The sequence below is a fragment of the Diadema antillarum genome, unplaced genomic scaffold (assembly GCF_040938485.1).
Source record: "Diadema antillarum isolate AM-2024a unplaced genomic scaffold, OU_Dant_1.0 seq00001399_RagTag, whole genome shotgun sequence".
NCBI classification, from domain to species: Eukaryota; Metazoa; Echinodermata; class Echinoidea; order Diadematoida; family Diadematidae; genus Diadema; species Diadema antillarum.
In genome coordinates, this window is record NW_027272154.1 from 49,014 (window position 1) to 68,519 (window position 19,506).

Sequence of the window (19,506 nt, forward strand, 5' to 3'; positions counted from 1 at the left end):
GCACCGTGAAGCCTTCTACCACCCAATCTTGCTGTCCCTTTTTTATTTCTTTTGAAGTCACATTATTCAATTCCTATAATGCATTGTTCGTACAATGTTACAATGTTTCTACAGTTCAATTTTAATTTTCTCAGTTGTTTTCAAGTATTATCAAAAGGGATTTAAAATATGAATAGAGACAAAGTATTATTCATGTCAAATTGGTTAGATATATAATTCTTCCCTGTGGTACAATGCTGCATAATTTCTCATAAAAGTCATTTATAATTCACCGCATACAGTGTGTCCTGTACAAAGTGTATTTGGCTTTCAGAATCCGACGGGGTATGGGTTCATCGTCACTCCCAGGAGTGATAAGGTAGAGGTGTTAAAGTGATTACTATCAGCATGACGTACTCTGAATAATGTCAAATTTGATAATTTTCATATTGTTTATAAAGGCTGGCAATTTCATGCACACATTTTTGTTTAATAAACCTGAACCTGAGTTTTGTTTTGTTTTGTTTGTTTTTTTTTTGAGGGGGGAGAGAAGTAATGACTGCTACTTTAAAAATAACATGCTCAAGCCGAGATCAGTCAATGAATCCAATGAATGTAACAATCACACAGTAGTCAATCTGATTGTCAGTGTGGCGTGACACTTCCAAGAATGATCCATTTGAAAGCTACTTCTGGTGTATCACTGTTTTGTTGTTGTTGTTTCTCTTTGGCGATTGAGAATCCAGTAGTGTGTCACATCCGGCTCCTGACGGTATTAGTGTAATAGTGCACTGACGTCAACGGGGTGGCTCCTATCAACATCATCTTCTTTAACCCTCTTACGACCATAAGCTGAAATATTATATACCATTGACGATGTGAATATGCAGGTTACCTGCCGGAATCCAAGGGTTATATTGGTGGCTGGTTTAATCTTATTTCTGCTCAGTGCAGCTGCAGTCTTTCTCAGATGTACAATTCATATTTCAGGTGGAGTTTTCTCTTTATTTTCCCCTACCTTTTTGATACGAAAACACACGGTTCTATTTGGCTTATGTTGAGAACTCACAAGAAATACTTAAGTTTTCTGTTTCCAATGTTCATTTTATCTTGTTGTCTTTCAAAGTGGAATTCATTCATGAGTGGGTGTATCCTTGCAACAGCCAAATTGTCTAAATGCCTCTAAGATTATGGGCTTCAGGGTTTACACATTTATGTATGAATGATTTGAGGACTATCAAAAGATTTGACTGCTGATGCTCACATCAATTCATCTTTTGGTCACTGCTGACACAGGTGGTAGTCATCGATTATTACCACTTTTGAGATGTGTTGCACATTATGTCCACTCATCTGTCTGTTTATGGTATACTCCACAAAGATTGAGTGTGACGATTGACTTCGGTTGATGCATGCTACATGCCTCGTCTGGTGGTATGCTATGATATTGGCATGACCAGCTATGACCAGTATGTACATGTGTATGTAGCTATGTATGTATGTATGTATGTACGTATGTATGTATGTATGTATATGTCCCCACCCCTCAGACTGCCAGCTTGTTATTGCCGTGTCCCACACTGACCCCAGGTGACAGTTAAAGGGAAATTCCAGGCCAGATTTGTTGGTCTGGTGAGAAAGAGTAAAATCTAACAAGCACAACAGTGAAAAATTTGATCGAAATTGGATATAAAGATTAGGGAAGTTATGAATTAGTGAAGTTTCACTAATTTCTGCAAAACAGTTCTCATACAGTTTGATATGAATATGCAAATGAGTGAGCTGATTGTGCCATTACCTCATTGATCGTGTAAAAAGAAATAATGAAAAATAATATTTTCTGGTACAAATGTAAAACAATGTTATTCCTGGCTGTCTACCTTCAAAATAATGATCAGTCAGATATAAAAATCGAGATTTGAGACTGGAGCATAATTGCAAATGAAAGGCTGGAAATTTCAAGTTTTTGTGTGCAAACTGTATAGCATGTTGTGAGGCTATGACATCATCATCTCACTCATTTGCATATTCATAGTAATTTAGGGGCAAGAACTGTTTTATGAAAATGAGCGAAACTTCACAATTTCATAACTTCCTTAATTTTTATCCAATTTTGATTAAGTTTTCACTGTTGTACTTCTAATATGGTACTCGCTCTTTTCAGACTAACTTTAATTGCTTCTTAATTCTCCTTCAAAAAAAAAAAAATCCCCTTAAAAAAAAAAGAGAGAGAAGAGGGTTTAGAGGGGTGGGGCATTGCTGGTAGTGGATGAAACTCTTTGTCTGCATCGTGGCTTGGGATGTGATGGTGATCCGATTGAGTCTTCTTTCACAGTGCCCTCCTACTCTTCAGAGATGCATTTTTCGAGCAATCAATACCTCACATGATGGGGGTTCTCAATATCAATAAAGTATACATCTGTGGGAGATGTCTGAAGCATCTCTCTGATCAAGCAGCAGAAAAATTTGCTTAATGTCTCTAAACAATGTTTTAGTTTCTTTCAAAAATAAAATAGAACTATAGTTGATTTTTTTTTTTGGTCAAATTTAAAAGCCATGTTAAAGTGAAAACTTGCTTGTTATGACAGTTTAAGTAGTCATATTAACAGACCTCCAGTAAGAGTTTTCCATCTGGACAGTTTGAAATAATCCAGCATGTTTTGCTCTGATGCAAGCATGATGCTGGTTGCCATGGTAACAGCATTATTCTGAGAGACAAGGGAGTGGAAGGACTCCAAAACATCCATCTCAAATTTAAGCCTTGTCATTTCCATACACTCTGTGATGTTTCCATAATATTGTGGCATTCCTGTTTTCTTGTTTTTTACCCCCTTCTTCCACCCATCTCCTGCATCGTTATAGACTCGCCTTAGGAAGCGGTGGTACAAGGTTGGAACTCCTCACTTTGCATTTTTGAGCTTGTCTCTTCACCTCCAGTGCATACTACCCCATCATGTTTTCACTCCATACACACACACATTTTTGTGACTTGGTACAGGGCAGAAGGGTGTAACTCACATGCATTTAGCGTCACTACAAATGTTGATGTGTAAATCTTTGATGTACATGTACTTTCACTCCGTGTCCTCATTTGATGATTGAGTATGTGTGTGTTTGCTGTGTGTTGCTTTTTTGTGTCGTGATGGCATTGGCTAAAGCGTCTTTTTGAAAGTGTCGTCGCTGTTCAGTTTTTATCTAGTGGCTGAAACAAGGAAGAAGCCTGGTTTGACCATGAAATCACATACATGTGCCTAATTCTCTCATTATATCCTTGGAGGCCACTGAAACACCGGGGATTTGATATGAAAATGAAAAAAGTACGATTTCACTTTTGCCACATTGGTAAAATTGGCACAAGTCCTAATTTGCCATTGCCATTGAATTTTGTTAAGGGTATATTTCATTTTTAACTGCAGATTGACTACTATTGAAAATAGTGAAAATCAGTGATATGAGTAGCTGCTCTTTCAAATTATTGCATGCTTGTACAAAAGCAAACAAATACTTCGTAACGTTTCATTGCATCCCAGCTGGTGTGAGTGGCATCCAAAGATTTCTGTGACGAAACGGATCTTTAAAAAATAACATAATTATATATAGGCGTCTTACTCTATTTGCACCAACTATGTTGTACTCGGACACATCTCCTATAACGGTTCTTCTATTCCGTGATCCGTGGATATCGTACCGCGGTCTTTCTCCGTCCATTTCCTTCCATCCATCGTCTGACCTTATACACTGGGTAGACAAATCTACAACCGTATGTATGTTCATTCATGTGACTGACAGTTGCCATGTTGTGTTTTTTCCTTCTCATCATCTCTTTTTATGTCTGATGTCTCCATCTCTCTCTCCTTTCTGTTCTCTCTTTCTCTTACCTCCCCGTATTCTCTCTCCATCTGCCTGCTTCTATAGGAGAGACCACCGCCAAAAGTTCCTAAATCTAAGACAAATGTACGCCCGTCTTTCTTGCGTCAAACATGTACTACTAAATGGCACCTCGAGTCTTTTGTGTCCCTTCAACTGGTCTTACATGTCCCCCAGTAGCATGCTCTGTCTTTCAGGCATGAGTCTGGTTCACCTTACTATGTGTAGTGGTCCCGCTCGAACTCTCTACTTAAACACCCCATTCACACTCGAAAAATAAGAGCGTTCTTGTCGAATGCCATCCAAAGGAGACCAGGTCAAAAGCCGTATGTTTTGCATGTGCTCTGCAATACTCGTGGGTCAGGTGCACATCTGTTTAAAAGTTTTGACAAGACCAAATGGGAATGTTGATGGCAGAGTGTCAGATGGCATTTGGTGTCAGAACCGGTGCTGTGACGGGTGCGGAGGGTGGCTACGGCAAAACGCTCTTAACGCAGATGTGCCCCTGCACTATCTGTGTGTAAGAGTGCTATATATGAGACACTATCATGCCAAGACCGCCCTTATTTTTGTGAGTGTGAATGAAATCTATCCTCCATGCCCTCTCTGTGTCCTAGAGCCCAAACTACATCATGGCACGACCCTGAGCCTATGTAACCCACACCACCATGAACTGACATCTCACAGACTGGTTCTTGTTTTCAGCGCCTTGCCATAATCTTGTCAGGGCAAGAAAGTAGCTCTGTAGTTGTCGTTGGGAACACTAAAGGCAATTCCAAATTCTCATTAGATGAAGCTACTATTCATTACATTCTTCCGTTCTACTTGAGATGCGAGGATGTTTTGTTACGGTTTTGTTGTCTAGCGTATCTAATCAGAAACTAATCAGGGTATTAACTTCACATGACTCACAGGTTGGTGCATATTACTAGTATATACCATGGACATTTCATGGGGGATTTTTCCCACATTTTTTCTGTATTATCTAATATCACTGCAATGACTGTAGTCTACAGCAGCAGATCAAAATTAACATATTATCCAAGCATTATATCCAGGGGTGGTGTGTGCAGCATGATTCATATTTGTTAGCGACAACTCTGCAGAAGACAATTATTAGACGTCATAATCATCACGCATAGATAATTCTTCTGCGTGTCATCCTGTATATATCAGTGTCACTTCACTGCAGAGAACGATGCCACATTTACAGTGTGAACACTCCACGCGACATTAGGAGTATTGAAGAAACTTATGACCAACAGTCTACGTGGGGACAATCTGGCTTTGTGACTATGCAACTTGCATGCACATTGAATTGTGGAAGAAATACAATGCATGTCTTCGATAAAAACAAAAAAAAAAACCAAAAAAAGAAATGGAAGGGAAGAATGTTTCATTGTAATCATGCTAGTCTCAATACTGAATATGATGCAAGAAATTTGATTATATGATAAGTGTATTTGGTAGGCTGAGATGAGTTAGATATAACTCAGTGTTCAAATCAGTATGTGATTATATGGTGCAAATGATGGCTTCAAATATACTCTTTTGTTTCATGATGGACATTGTGAACCTTTTTTCTATATCATTATATTCTTTGTTCCTGCAATGCATGTCGCCCTGTTTGTGATATCGTGCGTCGGTGAATAATTGCTTTGCCATATGATTCAAATTCTTGCAATGTGCCTGTGCAGTGTTAGTGATTCAGTTTGCTATATGTGATGCATATATACTCAATATACTTCAGTTCTTTTCTATCTGTGTGTATATATAGCTGTAGAATACAATTTATGTCTATTACTTTTAAAATGGGATGCATTCTTCCCTATAGGTGTCTTACAGCTCTCTCTGGCTCAAGCTGCTTTCATAGTGAACACTTTGCCTCTTTCTCTCTTTTTTTTCATTGAAGAGATTTGAATTCACTGAATTTATAGGAAAAATGGTAGCCCTAGAGGATCTACTTGCACTTGCAGATATCTCTGTCTACAATTGAAGTGCAGTCATTAATGTGGTGAGATAGATGGTCCAGTTTGTGAGGGCACGTCAGAGTGACCTCGTCATCAAGTTTAACCCGTTGAGGACAGATTTATTTTGCTAAAACATGCATTTCCCATGGAAACCTGCGCGAGTATACTCAGGGACTCGTCCTCAATGGGTTAATACATCAGTGGTCCTTCATCAAAGAAATGTGATTGGAGATCACCTCGCCATTATGATTTGTAGTTTGCATGAGCCGCACACATATTTGTTGGTAGTTTTGTTGTACAGCTGTGTCAAGATATTTATGTTGCGTGAGATCACATTGAAAAAGAAAGGAGGATACACCAAGTTTGTGAAAGTGTAAAACAGTTTGAAAGTTCACCAAACAAACAGTGGTGGAAGAATCATTAAAATCAGACTAGTAAGAAAGATCATAAACATTATATACCGGTACTGAAGTTGGAGTCAAACTTTTAAAGTTGGAAATGTTTTCAATAGAACATTGGTATTCGGTGCAATCACGTTTATAGCACATTAGCTGAGTCAAGATGCATCACAAGTTTCAACTTACCATGGTAACGTAGCATACAAAGATCTTTACCATATTTCCTTCTTAGGCATGAAAAAAAAAAAGCACACACACCTTCATTTGGAATTTTTTGTTGTGCTGTGAAATGTAACAATGGTGATGAATCAAGTAGAAAATGTCATATAAACCAGTCGGAAATATTCAACCAAAAAACAAAACAAAAACAAAGCATTTTAAGATGTTTGTATATACAAACACATTGAATTAATCATATCACCTTTCGAAGGTTTCTGTGCATCTGCAGAACTTTATGACCAATATTACTGCAGAGTGCCATGGTGAAACTGTAAAATTTCATGACATTTTCATTTTGTGTCCAATTTTGATGAAAATTCTGCAGTTTTTTTAATGACAGTTTTGCAGTTCTGTTCATCCAACTTTGCTTTTTTTAAAAAAAAAAACAAAGTCAACTTGGACATGTCATGGAATTGTAATCCAGCAAATTATTGTTTTTTTTTTTCTCCTGCACTGCATGTTACATTGATATACAAGAGAAGAGTTGTACTCGGTGCTAAAGAAAGAAACATACAAACATTGTGTTGTTATATCCATAATGGTATATTTCAATCAATGCGTACATATATTGTTCACTTATACATCTTTATAGGCATTACATATTGTGCCCAGTATGAGAATTGTTTTGAGTGTATTTTCATTTCATTTTAAGTTTGTTTGGTGATATACTGCTATTTTTTTTCTGAGTTTGTAGCTTTCAAGATGATCTCAAGTGCACATTTCTTCCTTCTCCCCTTCAATATGCTCCAATTATCATTTGTTATTTTTGCTTTTGAAATCGATGTTTTACAAGGATATATGCAGTATTAGTACATTCTTTATTATCTGAAGCTAGTCCAAGCAAAACAGATATATATGCAATGAAAATGCCATGAAAATTTGTTCACTGTTTATCCAATATGCACTGGAGATGTTTGAGCAGGCTGCTCACATGTTGTACATTGTATGTCATACAAGTTGATATTTTTCATGTTTATACAACGACAAGCAGTTAAGCGATTTTAAATCTCACAATTGTGTGTTTGTTCTTATTTTTTTTGTTCTGTGGGGCATTGTTTCTTTGCACACTGATGTGTACCAGTGATGTTTGCGTCAGTTTGTCACAAGTTACATCCCCATGTTCTTTGTACCCTCCTGTTGCCCCCGGTAACAGTCACGTAGCCAGTGAGATTATTTGCCAGTGTAGTCAACTTACTGAAGGAGTAGACTTAATGCACAGACATTTGTGTATATGTTACAGGATTACTGTCTATGTAAATACATTCAAGTGCTTAAAGGGAAGGATGAAAGATATTATATATATGACTCATTTAAAAGAAGAAAGAATATATAATATATAAGCCTCAAAGCAAGGTAGTTTCTCATTACCCTTTTTCCTTATAGAAATGCATGCGTGTATCTTAACTAATTCTGCTTATAAAATGAATCAATGATGGCAACTTCTGCGCAACCCAATTCCATTTATCACCATGAGAATAACAACTTCTTCTTTTTTGAGGGGGGGGGGGGGCTGCCCCTTTCTTCCTCTTACAAAAGTCATGCAGTAGCAAACAAGCCTCCAACTTTTAACTCATTGCCTTAAGCCCATACTCCATCAATTGTTCTTGGTCATCCACCCTCCCCCTTCCTTTGGTGTATTCCATTAATCCTTTTCGACACCTCGCCTCCTTTTCCTCCTACCCTTCTCCTCCCTTATGGTACAAATATCTGGTAATACCTCTTTCTCACATCTAATGATGGATCTCCCCCCCCCCTCACTTCTCAATTGAAGTGTCAAAAAGAGAGTTGTAATTCTTTCCTGATATTTTGCTTCCTTTCTGCCCCACCCCCCCCCCCCCCATGACTGATGTACTAATTCCCATGATTCATGTTTTCTCGATTGTGTACCTCGCCATCCTGACACCTAATCTTTGCCCACCATCCACGAGTCACCTGATCCCTTCTTGGATCTCAATCCACCTGATACTGTGCCTTATTTGTAATCTTCTCTCCCCCCCCCCCCCATGGCTCTCACACACAATATTTTGTGTTTCATTCAAGTGATTGTAACCACATTCGCCTTGGTAGGCTACGTTTTCATAAATCGTTTGAGGCATAATTTTCAACAAGACAGACCAGAATGTGATTCATTTTGTGCATATGCCAAGCATGGTGACGCAGATTATAGAAGAAAGAATCCCCTCCAAACGTACCTTCTCCATTTTTTTTAGTCTCTACCCCTTAGAAGTCAGTTATATTCAAAGAGTGATGAGTTAGTCACCTGATCAGTCTTTGTAGCCATTTTGTTACCCAGTCATGTGACCCTTTCTTTTGTCTCACCAGTCACCTGACGGAGAGGAGCAGCCTAGTACAGAGGTAGACCTGGCCATCTCTAATGAGAGGATAAGGGTACTTAATGCAGACACTCAGGTGAGAGCAATATAAAGTTGTCAAGCCTCTGAGTGCAGACACTTTTAAGGGACAACCTATCCTCCACAGGATCATATTGTATTCATCTGTAGTAGTTTGTAGAGATTCCAATTACAGGCACTCCAGAAAGGGCAACCTCTTCTCCATAGAACCATACTGTGTCTGTGTATAATTATTTGTAAGTGTTCATATCATACACCATTTAGATTATTAGCAAAAAGTTGGTTTCTAAAGCTTCCTCATGTAGATTCCAGCAACCTTTCAGCTCAGTGTAAACAGACAGAACCACTTACCAGGGGGTTGTTTCAGAGCATCCAATAAATGCTCTTGGTTTTGAGAAGAAGCTTTTTGCTGACCCGGAAGTTATTCACTGCAGGTCATCACTGACATAATGGACTTCTGCTGATAAACATTGCACGTGGCAGATGGGGATAGAGAGCTAGTGAACAGAGGTCATTTTTTTTTGTGTGTGAACATGGTATTCAAAAGTGTGCATCATTTTATAAGAGGGGAACTTAGTTACCAAGAAAATGGAACCAGTCACAGCCTGCTTGGGTGAAGTCTGAGCAGGCGGCTGGAGCGGTATAAACAGATAAGTATTTGGTTTTTCAAAGGGCTTTCGAAATGACCCAAGGAGCCTCCAAATTTTGGCTGCATTATAAATGTGGGTATCAGACACTCTGGTGAGGGTAAGCTCTTTTCCATGTTATTCTGACTTGGTGCAGTTGAAGTAGTTTTTTGAGATGGCAATACACCAACTTGCAAAGGGCAACTTGTCTGCCATAGAATCACAGTGTGTTGATTTTAAATGGTAGGTGAGTTCCTGATGTATGGATAACCTCAGCTCTGTAGACTCACAGCTGCAGAGCGTTATTGGGGTTTCTCATTGCAAACAGTGAAGTAAGGACATTTCTGTAGAATCACAGTTTGTTCACAAAGATGGTATTGTGATCTTGTGATAGCCAATGGGATTATAAAGACAACCTCAGCTCCAAAGACTCTGGGATGTACATGTACCATTGGACATAATGGATTTATCATAAACCGCATTCTTGTCTAACTGTGAAGTATGCATTCTGACACGACTCTTCAAATGTTTCACACAGGAAACGATGATGGACCATCCTCTGAAGACCATCTCGTACATTGCCGACATCGGCAACATCGTTGTGATCATGGCGCGTCGTCGTCAGATCACACGGACACTGGACGAGGCCATGGAGGAAAGTGGGGTGATGCTCGATGCAGAGGGTCGTCGCCAGCCCAGGAAGATCATCTGCCACGTCTTTGAGACAGAAGATGTGAGTCATACCAATCCTCCTCCTCCTCCATTTCCTCTCCTTCCTCCTGTTCGCCCTTCTCCTCCTCTTCCTCCTCGCTCTCCTTCCCCGTTTCCTCTTCCTCTTCTTCCTCCTCCTACTCCTCTTCCTTCTCCTCCTCCTCTCCCTCCTTCTTCTCCTCTTCCTCCTCCTCCTCCTCCTCCTCCTCCTCCTCCTCCACCTCCTTTTCCCTCCTCCTCCTCTTCTTCTACCTCCTTCTCCTCCTCCTTCTTCCTCCACCTCCTCTCCTTCCTCCTCCTCCTCCTCTTTCTCCTCCACCTCCTCCTTCCTCCCCTCCTCCTCCTCTTCCTCCTCCTCTTCCTCCTCTTCCACCTCCTCATCCCCTTCCTCCTTCTCTTCCTTCTACTCTTCCTTTCCTCTTCCTCCTACTCCTCTTCCTCCTCCTTATCCCCTTCCTCCACCTCCTCCTCTTCCTCGTACTTTTCCCTTTCCTCTTCTCCTCCTCCTCTTCTTCCTCCTCCTCCTCCTTCTCCTCCACCTCCTCTTCCTCCACCGCCTTTTTCCTCCTCCTCCTCTTCCTCCTCCTCTTTTTCCTCCTCCTCCTCTTCTTCTACCTCCTTCTCCTCCTCCTCCTCCTTCCTCCCCTCTTCCTCCTCCACCTCCTCCTCTTCCTCCTACTTTTCCCTCTTCTCTTCTCCTCCTCTTCTTACTCCTCCTCTTTTTGTGCCTCCTCTTCTTCCTCCTCTTCTTCCTCCTCTTCTTCTTCCACCACCACCTCCTCCCCCTCTACCTCCTCCTCCTCTTCCTCCTCTTACTCCTCCTCCTCTTCCTCTTTTGCCACCTCTTGCTCCTCCATCACCTGCCCTTCCTCTTCTTCCTCTTCTTTCTCCTCTGACCATCATTACACCTGTCCTCTTTATTATGACTATTCACAAATTGTAAATAGCGGTATTATGAAGGAAGCCTCAAGTCTCAGAAATCCAGCCATCACGTTTTTCTGTCTTTAGTGATCACCAGGGAGAGGGCTTGGGATGGTATATTTCACCCAGATTAGTGTTGGGCTCAATTCAACCAATCTTGTGATACTGTTATACAAAGATTTGACCTGGTCTGTCAAGGTCATGAGACAAAATGTCATAGATCATTTGTAGACAGGACACAATGTTGCAAAAGGAAGGGCAGTGCTAGAGGGCTATATGAGGGGCATCTCATCATTGTCACATATAACACACTTGTTTTGTAATGCCTCAGCTGATTTTGTAAAACCTCATCTGAAAGTGCGCAGAGAACATTATTCTTATATATGTATATATATTTTATTTCATATATGTATATTATTTATTAAAAGCTTACAATCTTTCCTGTTTCCTTGTAACTGTTGTGTCTGTGCCTTGCTCAGCTGCTTACAGCTTGTGTACCAGACAGTATTTGGTGGGTGGGGGGAAGGGGATGTAGTCTTGGCAGCTAATGTCAAAGACTCGGAGAGATGATAGCAAGCTGTGATAGAAATGGAGCAAGGAGCCGGTAGTGTGGCGGGACATTGAATAAACAAGTCTAAATGCTGTGTCTACATGTATGTGATGACAACAGCCAACAAGTGCTTTTTCCCCCCAGTATAGGAGATGTCCTTCAGCCATTATCCATGTTTTCCCCCCATCCAAGTCGAGATAGGACATCACCACGGAAAAGGGAAAAAGTGTTATTTTCTCCGAGCCTATTGATATAGCACAGCACAGCAGAGGATGTTGCCTAGGCTCTGCTGCCATCATGGCATTGGTAGCGTGTGTGTGTGTGCCATTCATTAAGAACCAGACGTCAGTTCCGATCGGGGGCTCGTGGCGTTGTTTGGTGCAAACTCCTGCCCGGTGGGATATTAGCGAGATAAAGGTCACCGCCACTCATGATTGCCAGTACCTGTGACTGAGCAATTTCTTGCGTGCCAAGAGATTTGAACCTGATTTTTCAAATCTTCCATCACTCAATCAAAATGAACAAGCTGCACATTCTGATAATGGGCGTTTTAAAGATGCGTGGATAGGGTTTATTGTCAAGATTCCTGTTTGCATGTGTTTTTCACTATCTTGATTGCAAAAACTACTCTGATGGCAGACACTGTAATGTCCAAAGAAGACTAAACAAGGTATTGGTGAAACAAAAAGCAACACATTGACATTATACAGTATACCCTGGATTGAATGACATCCAGTGATAACACAACAGTGCCAATTACTCTGTAGGCCACAAAGTTCTTTTAGGGTTTTTGTTTTTGTTTTTGTTTTCTCTCTCTCTGAGTTAAGCAAACAAATGATCTAAAAATGTGCAAGACAACACACCAACAGCTCTGTCTGTTTGTAAGAGACAGGAAACAAATTTTGGCAACACCATTTGTATTTTACATTTTACTCTCTTAGAAGTAGTACTTTACAAGTACATTCATCAAGTAGGTCTTAGGAAATACACAAAAAGTATTCATGTCAAAAGAACTATTGCTTCGATGCACATGTGCAGACTGTTAACTGATGAGCACTGTAACATCTCACGAATATCAGAAGTAACTCAACTTAAAACGATATAATTGAAGTGTGTTTTTTACACTTATTGCTGATTTGTCCCCCATCACCAGGCCCAGCTAATAGCTCAGACAATAGGCCAGGCCTTTGCACTGGCCTACCTAGAGTTTCTCAAGGCTAATGGCATCGAAGACCCACACGCCCAGGAGATCGACTACCATGATGTTCTCAACTCGCAGGAGATCTATGGAGACGACCTCATGCTCTTCTCCAACAAGGAGTGCGAGAAAGAGGTAAGAGCAATCGTGACAACATCATCGTTATCGTCGTCATCATCATCAGCATTATCATCATCATCTTCATTATCATCATCACCATCATCATAATTATTATCATCATCATTTCATTATCCTCATTATGATCGTCATCTTCATTATCATCACCATCATCACAAGTATTTTCATCATCATCTTCATTATCATCATCACCATCATCATCTTCACTATCATCATCATTATCATCGTCATAAGTATTATCATCATCATCTCTTGCAAGTGACACAATGTGTTTGGTTGAGGTGTTATGAAGGCTGTCTCTAGCTTACTATCCGTCCATGACGTCACCAGAACAAATCGGCAGACATGCTAGACCTCAAACTAATGTCCAGCACCTCTGTTTTAGTAATCCGTTGTGTGTTGAGTGCTGTTGGCACAGAAAACCCCATAGTGTGTTACCCACTGTACCTGGGATAGAAGGGGTCAAAACCCCACCTACCCCCCCCCCCCAAAAAAAAAAACAAAAACAAAAACAAAAAACAAAAACAAACCAACTACAACAAGAACAACAAAATCATTACAAGTCTTTTTTGACAAAATTAATGTACTCTTCACAGCTAAGGTAGGCAACTTGAGTGAACGTCATCAAATATTACCCATGCAATTTTACATTATCCCCGGAATTTGCATGCCTCTAAACATGCATATCAGTTTATTTATATTATAGAATGGGTAGCGAAAATCCTGCAATCTCATTGGTCGAGAGCTATGTGTTGATTTTGTACCGGCCGCACTTGGTAACAGAGTCACAGTGGTAAACATGTTACCGCGCACTTGTAGCAACCTATTCGCGCACTCAGTACGAGACGCCTATTGGCTAAAACAATCATGCATCAGTTTTTACTGAATGTATGGTTCTGAAGAAAAACCATGCGTCCAGTAAAAACTGATGCATGGTTTTCGGGCTCTCGTCTATGGCAAGCCAAAAGGAAATGCATCCAGTAAATTTGTCATCGGGTAACATGATAGAAAAATGGGTTTTTGGCAAGAAAATTACCCATTCTATAGCACAGATGACACACGTGTCTTTTCGTGCGTCAGGCGGAATATAGTGTGCATGCGGTAACTATGGAATTTAGCCTAAACCCACTCGGCTTCGCCTTGTGGGTTAAGCATTCCATAGTTGTCCCCGCCGAACGAGTTCGAGCAGGGGACTATGAAACGGGCTCCGTACGTGTGTGTGTCCGTGTGTCCGTCCGTCCGTGTGTCCGTCCGTCCGTCCGTGTGTCCGTGTGTCCGTGTGTGCGTCCGTGTGTGATCAAAATCTTCAATTTGCTACTTCTCTGTCATTTATGAGCCAATTTTGATTCTGTTTGCTTTATATGATAGCACTACATGGGAGCTTTGAAACTTCTACACAGAATTTCAGTCGTGACCTTTGACCTTGACCTTTGACCTATATTGTACATTTTGCTACAAAATGCTACTCCTTCGCCATTTCTAACCCGATTTCGATTCCGTTTGCTTTATGTGATGGCACTAGGTGAGGGCTTCAAAACTTCTACACAGAATTTTGACCTTTGACTTCTTTGACCTTTGACCTTGATTTTTTGACCTATATTGTACATTTTGCTACAAAATGCTACTCCTTCGCCATTTCTAACCCGATTTCGATTCCGTTTGCTTTATGTGATGGCACTAGGTGAGGGCTTCAAAACTTCTACACAGAATTTTGACCTTTGACTTCTTTGACCTTTGACCTTGATTTTTGACCTATATTGTACATTTTGCTACGAAATGCTACTCCTTCGCCATTTTTAACCCGATTTCGATTCCGTTTGCTTTATATGATGGCACTAGTTGAGGGCTTCAAAACTTCTACACAGAATTTTGACCTTTGACTTCTTTGACCTTTGACCTTGATTTTTGACCTATATTGTGCATTTTGCTACAAAATGCTACTCCTGCGCCATTTCTAACCCGATTTCGATTCCGTTTGCTTTATGTGATAGCACTAGGTGAGGGCTTCAAAACTTCTACACAGAATTTTGACCTTTGTCTTCGTTGACCTTTGACCTTGATTTTTGACCTATATTGTACATTGGCTACAAAATGCTACTCCTTCGCCATTTCTAACCCAATTTCGATTCCATTTGCTTTATGTGATGGCACTAGGTGAGGGCTTCAAAACTTCTACACAGAATTTTGACCTTTGACTTCTTTGACCTTTGACCTTGATTTTTTACCTATATTGCACATTTTGTTACAAAATGCTACTTCCGGCGGGGACATATGTTACGCACCGCGTAATTTCTACTTTTCCTTGTTACCTTATGCACACAATTCTGACTGACGCATTCAGACCTGTGCGTCATTTGATTTGTATATTGAGAGGAATGTTTAAGGATTTAAAAAGTCTGTTGTACACAGTTAATTACTTAAAATGCACATAAATATGTTCCTCTGTAAGTATTTGAAGAGTGAAAGTCATGTTTATAGATGATATCAAGTATTAGGGCATGAAGAGAAATATTACAAGAGTTTCTCATCTGCTTCCGCCCCATGTAATGCAGGACGTGGGAAGGACATCCCCATGTCCTAGAGAGTTTCCGCGTGACCTTCATTAGCTCATGAAAGAGTGATGAAGGATGGGGGCAGGAGTGTGAATTGGTGGAGGCAACCATTCCATGCCAGGGAGACTCTGTAATTGCCTGCTGAATAGCCAACTGGTCAAGCGTTGAGTGGGGGAGAGGGCATGGTGTGAAATTAGCTAATGACTCTCTCTTTACTAGCTTTCATTAATAAGCCACAAATTGCACTCTGATCCAACCAGGAGGGGAAAAATATGACGGGGGCTTGTCATTGTTGACCTTTGTAGGTGTTGTTATGACCAATAGATCATCTCTTTTCATAGGCAATTTTTACCCTGATGGCTTTGTGTGAGAGTGACAAAAAACAAAACACCATCAATTTTTTAATGCCATGCCATGATCTAGCCGCAACATGATTTTTTTTTTAGCTGTTGTTGTTGTTGTTGAAGACTCTATTATTATCAAAGTATTGCAGTTGTTGTTATTTTCTTTATCATTATCATTATTGCCAACATTATTGTTATCATAATCATTATCATCATGATAATCATCATCATTATTATCATCATCATTATCATCATTATTATTGTCAGCATCATTATCAATGAAGACACTGGTGTTGTGTTTCTCTCCCGTTAGGTCCTGATCGAGAAGGAGCGTGGAGAGATCATGGGGATGGTGGTGGTGGAGTCAGGGTGGGGCTCCCTCATCCCCACGGTGGTGATTGCCAACATGTCTCCCTTTGGTGCCGCCGCCCGGTCGGGCAAGCTGAACATCGGCGACCAGGTGATGTCCATCAACGGCACCAGCCTTGTAGGGCTTCCACTGCAGCAGTGCCAGCAAATCATCAAGGTAAGATTCCTATAATATTCTAGACCCTCTCCAACCCACCCCCCCCCCCTTACCCCCACCTTTGATTCTCCTGTTTAGGTAGCCTGTAATCATAGGCGGAGGATGCAGCTATTGTCTTTGCTGTCACACTAAACATGTGATGTGGCGAGACTATTGTCTTTGCTAAGGGGCATGCTTGATGCGGCAAGACTACGAACAGCATCCACCACCTATATCCACTTGTCTTGCTTTATTTGTTGTTTTCTTATTACATTGTATCAATATTGAATTGGTGGCAGTTTTTCGTACGAAAACTGCCACAAACTGCCACAAAATCAGTAATAAGAACGCAACAACCACCAGTGGATATAGGCAGTGGATGCTTTGCATGCATCCACTGTCTTTAGCCTTTGAGTAAATAAGGCAATTCAGGGACTTTGAAATAATCAAAGAGTCATGTGACCAGGGCCCCGTTTCATACAACTTGATCATTATCAAGTTTACGATAGTTGTTAAAGCTACTGAAATCCGTGCATCTGATTGGCCAAGAGCATATTTGTCATAGAAATGTGGCAGTTGTTTAATACTGACGACAAGTTATATGAAATGGGACCCTGGCTGGTCAGTTTGGATTCTCCATAGGAACCCTGACAAGATAACTTACTAGCATAAACGAGTGAGAACTTAGAGTAAGAGCAGAGTGTAGGTAGATATTTTTTTCTTTTCCTTTTTTTTCCTTTTTTTATTTTTTTGCAAGTAATTTCATGAAGGATGAGTTTTGTGTGTTGATGGCATTGCCTCAATTCAGTGGTGGTCCTAATGAATGGCATGTTATATCTCCTTGTCTCTCTGTGGCAGAGTTTAAAAAGTCAGTGTCTTGTAAAATTCAACGTGGTGTCCTGCCCACCGGTCACTCAGGTGCTCATCAAGAGGCCCGACACCAAGTACCAGCTGGGATTCAGTGTCCAGAACGGAATTGTGAGTAGCCGCTTGACCCTGGTCATTCATCTTTGCATCCGTATTATTCTGCACATCACTGAGAACAAAAAGCAAACTTGATTACTTACGTAGTTATTCTCTTGTCCTTATGGAGATGAAATATAGACTTAAATATATATGCATTTTTTTTTTTTGTGTTGTTTGTTTCGGTTTGTGTAATAGATGGGCAGCAAATTTTAGGTCTTACAGGTATAACGTGAGAATGATTATTTACCTGTGCAATGGATCAACAAATGATCTGTGAAAGTTGCACACCGATGCTCCCCATAAATCCACAACTCCAACAACACCTGAATTTTGAACCAGCGAAAGCTTTCTGTGCAAATGAATGACTGAAATTTATTTTTCATGTCATTCTTTATAGTGTTCATTTGATTGTTAGCACTCTTTGTAGAAGTTGACACAGTTCCTATAATGTCTCCTACATTGTAAACCTGATCAATTTGATGGTGTACAGGGAGGTACTGTAGCACACAGATACATGTAGTTGCATCTACACTTCTTTAAAGGTTACATATCCTTTTTTTTTTGCCAACATCACAATATTTTGCATGGTTGAAGAATGTCTCCCAACATTGTGTATGAAATCTCACAGTAATACACCACCAAGAATTTTTACAAAGAAATTGAAAACTAATCACCATGTCACTGAAGATATGCACCCCTTTTGTACCGGGAATAACAGTTTGCATTTTTCAGGGTTCGAATAAATTTTGACTGGAAATTTAAAGTATTCATTCCCCATCCATTTTAAAGAAGTTTCCAAATTCTATTATTCTGAGGAAAGGTCTGATTTACCTACCTCTACAACTGTGCTACTCAACCTTCTTCAACGTGAGGCCCACTTTTATTGGCTCGCTACAGATATTTTGGAGGCCCAGTAAGATTGAATACAAATCTTTTTTATTTCTTTATTGGCTGACATCGCAGCCCACCTGCAAGAGCTACACAGCCCACTGGTTGAAAAACAGGGCTCTACAATATACATACAATATACCAGCTTATACATACAATATACCAGCTTATGAAAGGAATCTAATTTTCAGTTGTGCAAAAGGGACGCACGAACTACTCTGTGCCACCTGTCTTGCTTCCCCTGTTAATTCTTTACTCCTTCTTCTCAACCCCCAGATCTGCAGTCTGATGCGTGGAGGTATTGCCGAAAGGGGCGGAGTCAGGGTGGGGCACAGGATCATCGAGATCAACGGCAGCAGCGTCGTGGCCACCGCTCACGAGAAGATCGTTGAGATGCTCTCTACTTCCGTCGGGGAGGTAAGGGACTCGTGCACTCGCTGCAAGGAGGCCCTCGCGCAGCATGTCAGCAGTGAGCTTTAGATCTGTGACGTGAACGCTAAGACTAGAAATGTATTTTGCACGTGCGTGAGACAGCCATTGCCATTGTCCAACCCCGGAGGCAGCGTCATTGTAGCGTTGGCGTCACAAATCTAAAGCTCGCTAGTACAGTTGTGGTGGTGTCACATACAATATTTGACAGCCGCAAAATTTTAAGTGCTACACAATGGTTTAGCATTTGCATCTATCAGCAGCGAAAAAAATGGTATATGAATGAGTGAAAGTTCCATATCATAGTCAAATAGCAAAAGAAAAGGAAGGAAAGTGAAGTGAACCTTGAGATTTTACGTAGGATGGATGTTTTGACTTTAATGATGCAAGACAACATAACTTGATAAAATTGGTATTGGTACCCATGTAAAATTTTCACAAAGTAAATCAGGGCAGAAATTCACATGCGTTGTTTTGGCACTCATCATAATAAACCCCGAGCTTGATATTGTTTAGCTTCAAGAGCCCCCAAAATTTAGCTGCAGCATTTTATACCGAAGTCTTTTTCATCTGTAATGATAATTCAGAATTCATGTTATTATACTTAATAATAGAAGGCATGTAAATTTAGCCAGCAGTTTGGTGTGGTAAAATTCCCTGTGAAATATGATTAGAGAGATTGAAAGAGGCAACAAGTGTGCTTTTTTTTCAACCGGCACAAGTTTTCTCCCAGCAAAGTTGGTCTGCCTGCCTACTTGAGATCTGTAGATGCTGTCTGCCTTTGGGAGGCACATCACCCATCAAGTGATAGCAAAAGATGTACGTTGTTTAATAGGACAAACAGAGAGAAATGAGCATGTCATTAACCAGATCACAATATTTTTGTCCTGTTTT

At 40.4% G+C, this 19,506-nt stretch overlaps 1 protein-coding gene across 1 annotated transcript in view; it reads left to right on the plus strand.

Moving 5' to 3' along the window:
• LOC139709011 (amyloid-beta A4 precursor protein-binding family A member 1-like) overlaps positions 1–19,506 on the plus strand; it is a 47,228-nt gene that overhangs the window by 21,651 nt on the left and 6,071 nt on the right. The window contains exons 3-9 of the mRNA XM_071620978.1: positions 2,842–2,868; positions 8,756–8,842; positions 9,949–10,143; positions 12,746–12,925; positions 16,138–16,350; positions 17,188–17,307; positions 18,460–18,600. Of these exons, the coding sequence (XP_071477079.1) occupies positions 2,842–2,868; positions 8,756–8,842; positions 9,949–10,143; positions 12,746–12,925; positions 16,138–16,350; positions 17,188–17,307; positions 18,460–18,600 (963 nt within the window). The remainder of the gene's footprint in view (positions 1–2,841; positions 2,869–8,755; positions 8,843–9,948; positions 10,144–12,745; positions 12,926–16,137; positions 16,351–17,187; positions 17,308–18,459; positions 18,601–19,506) is intronic.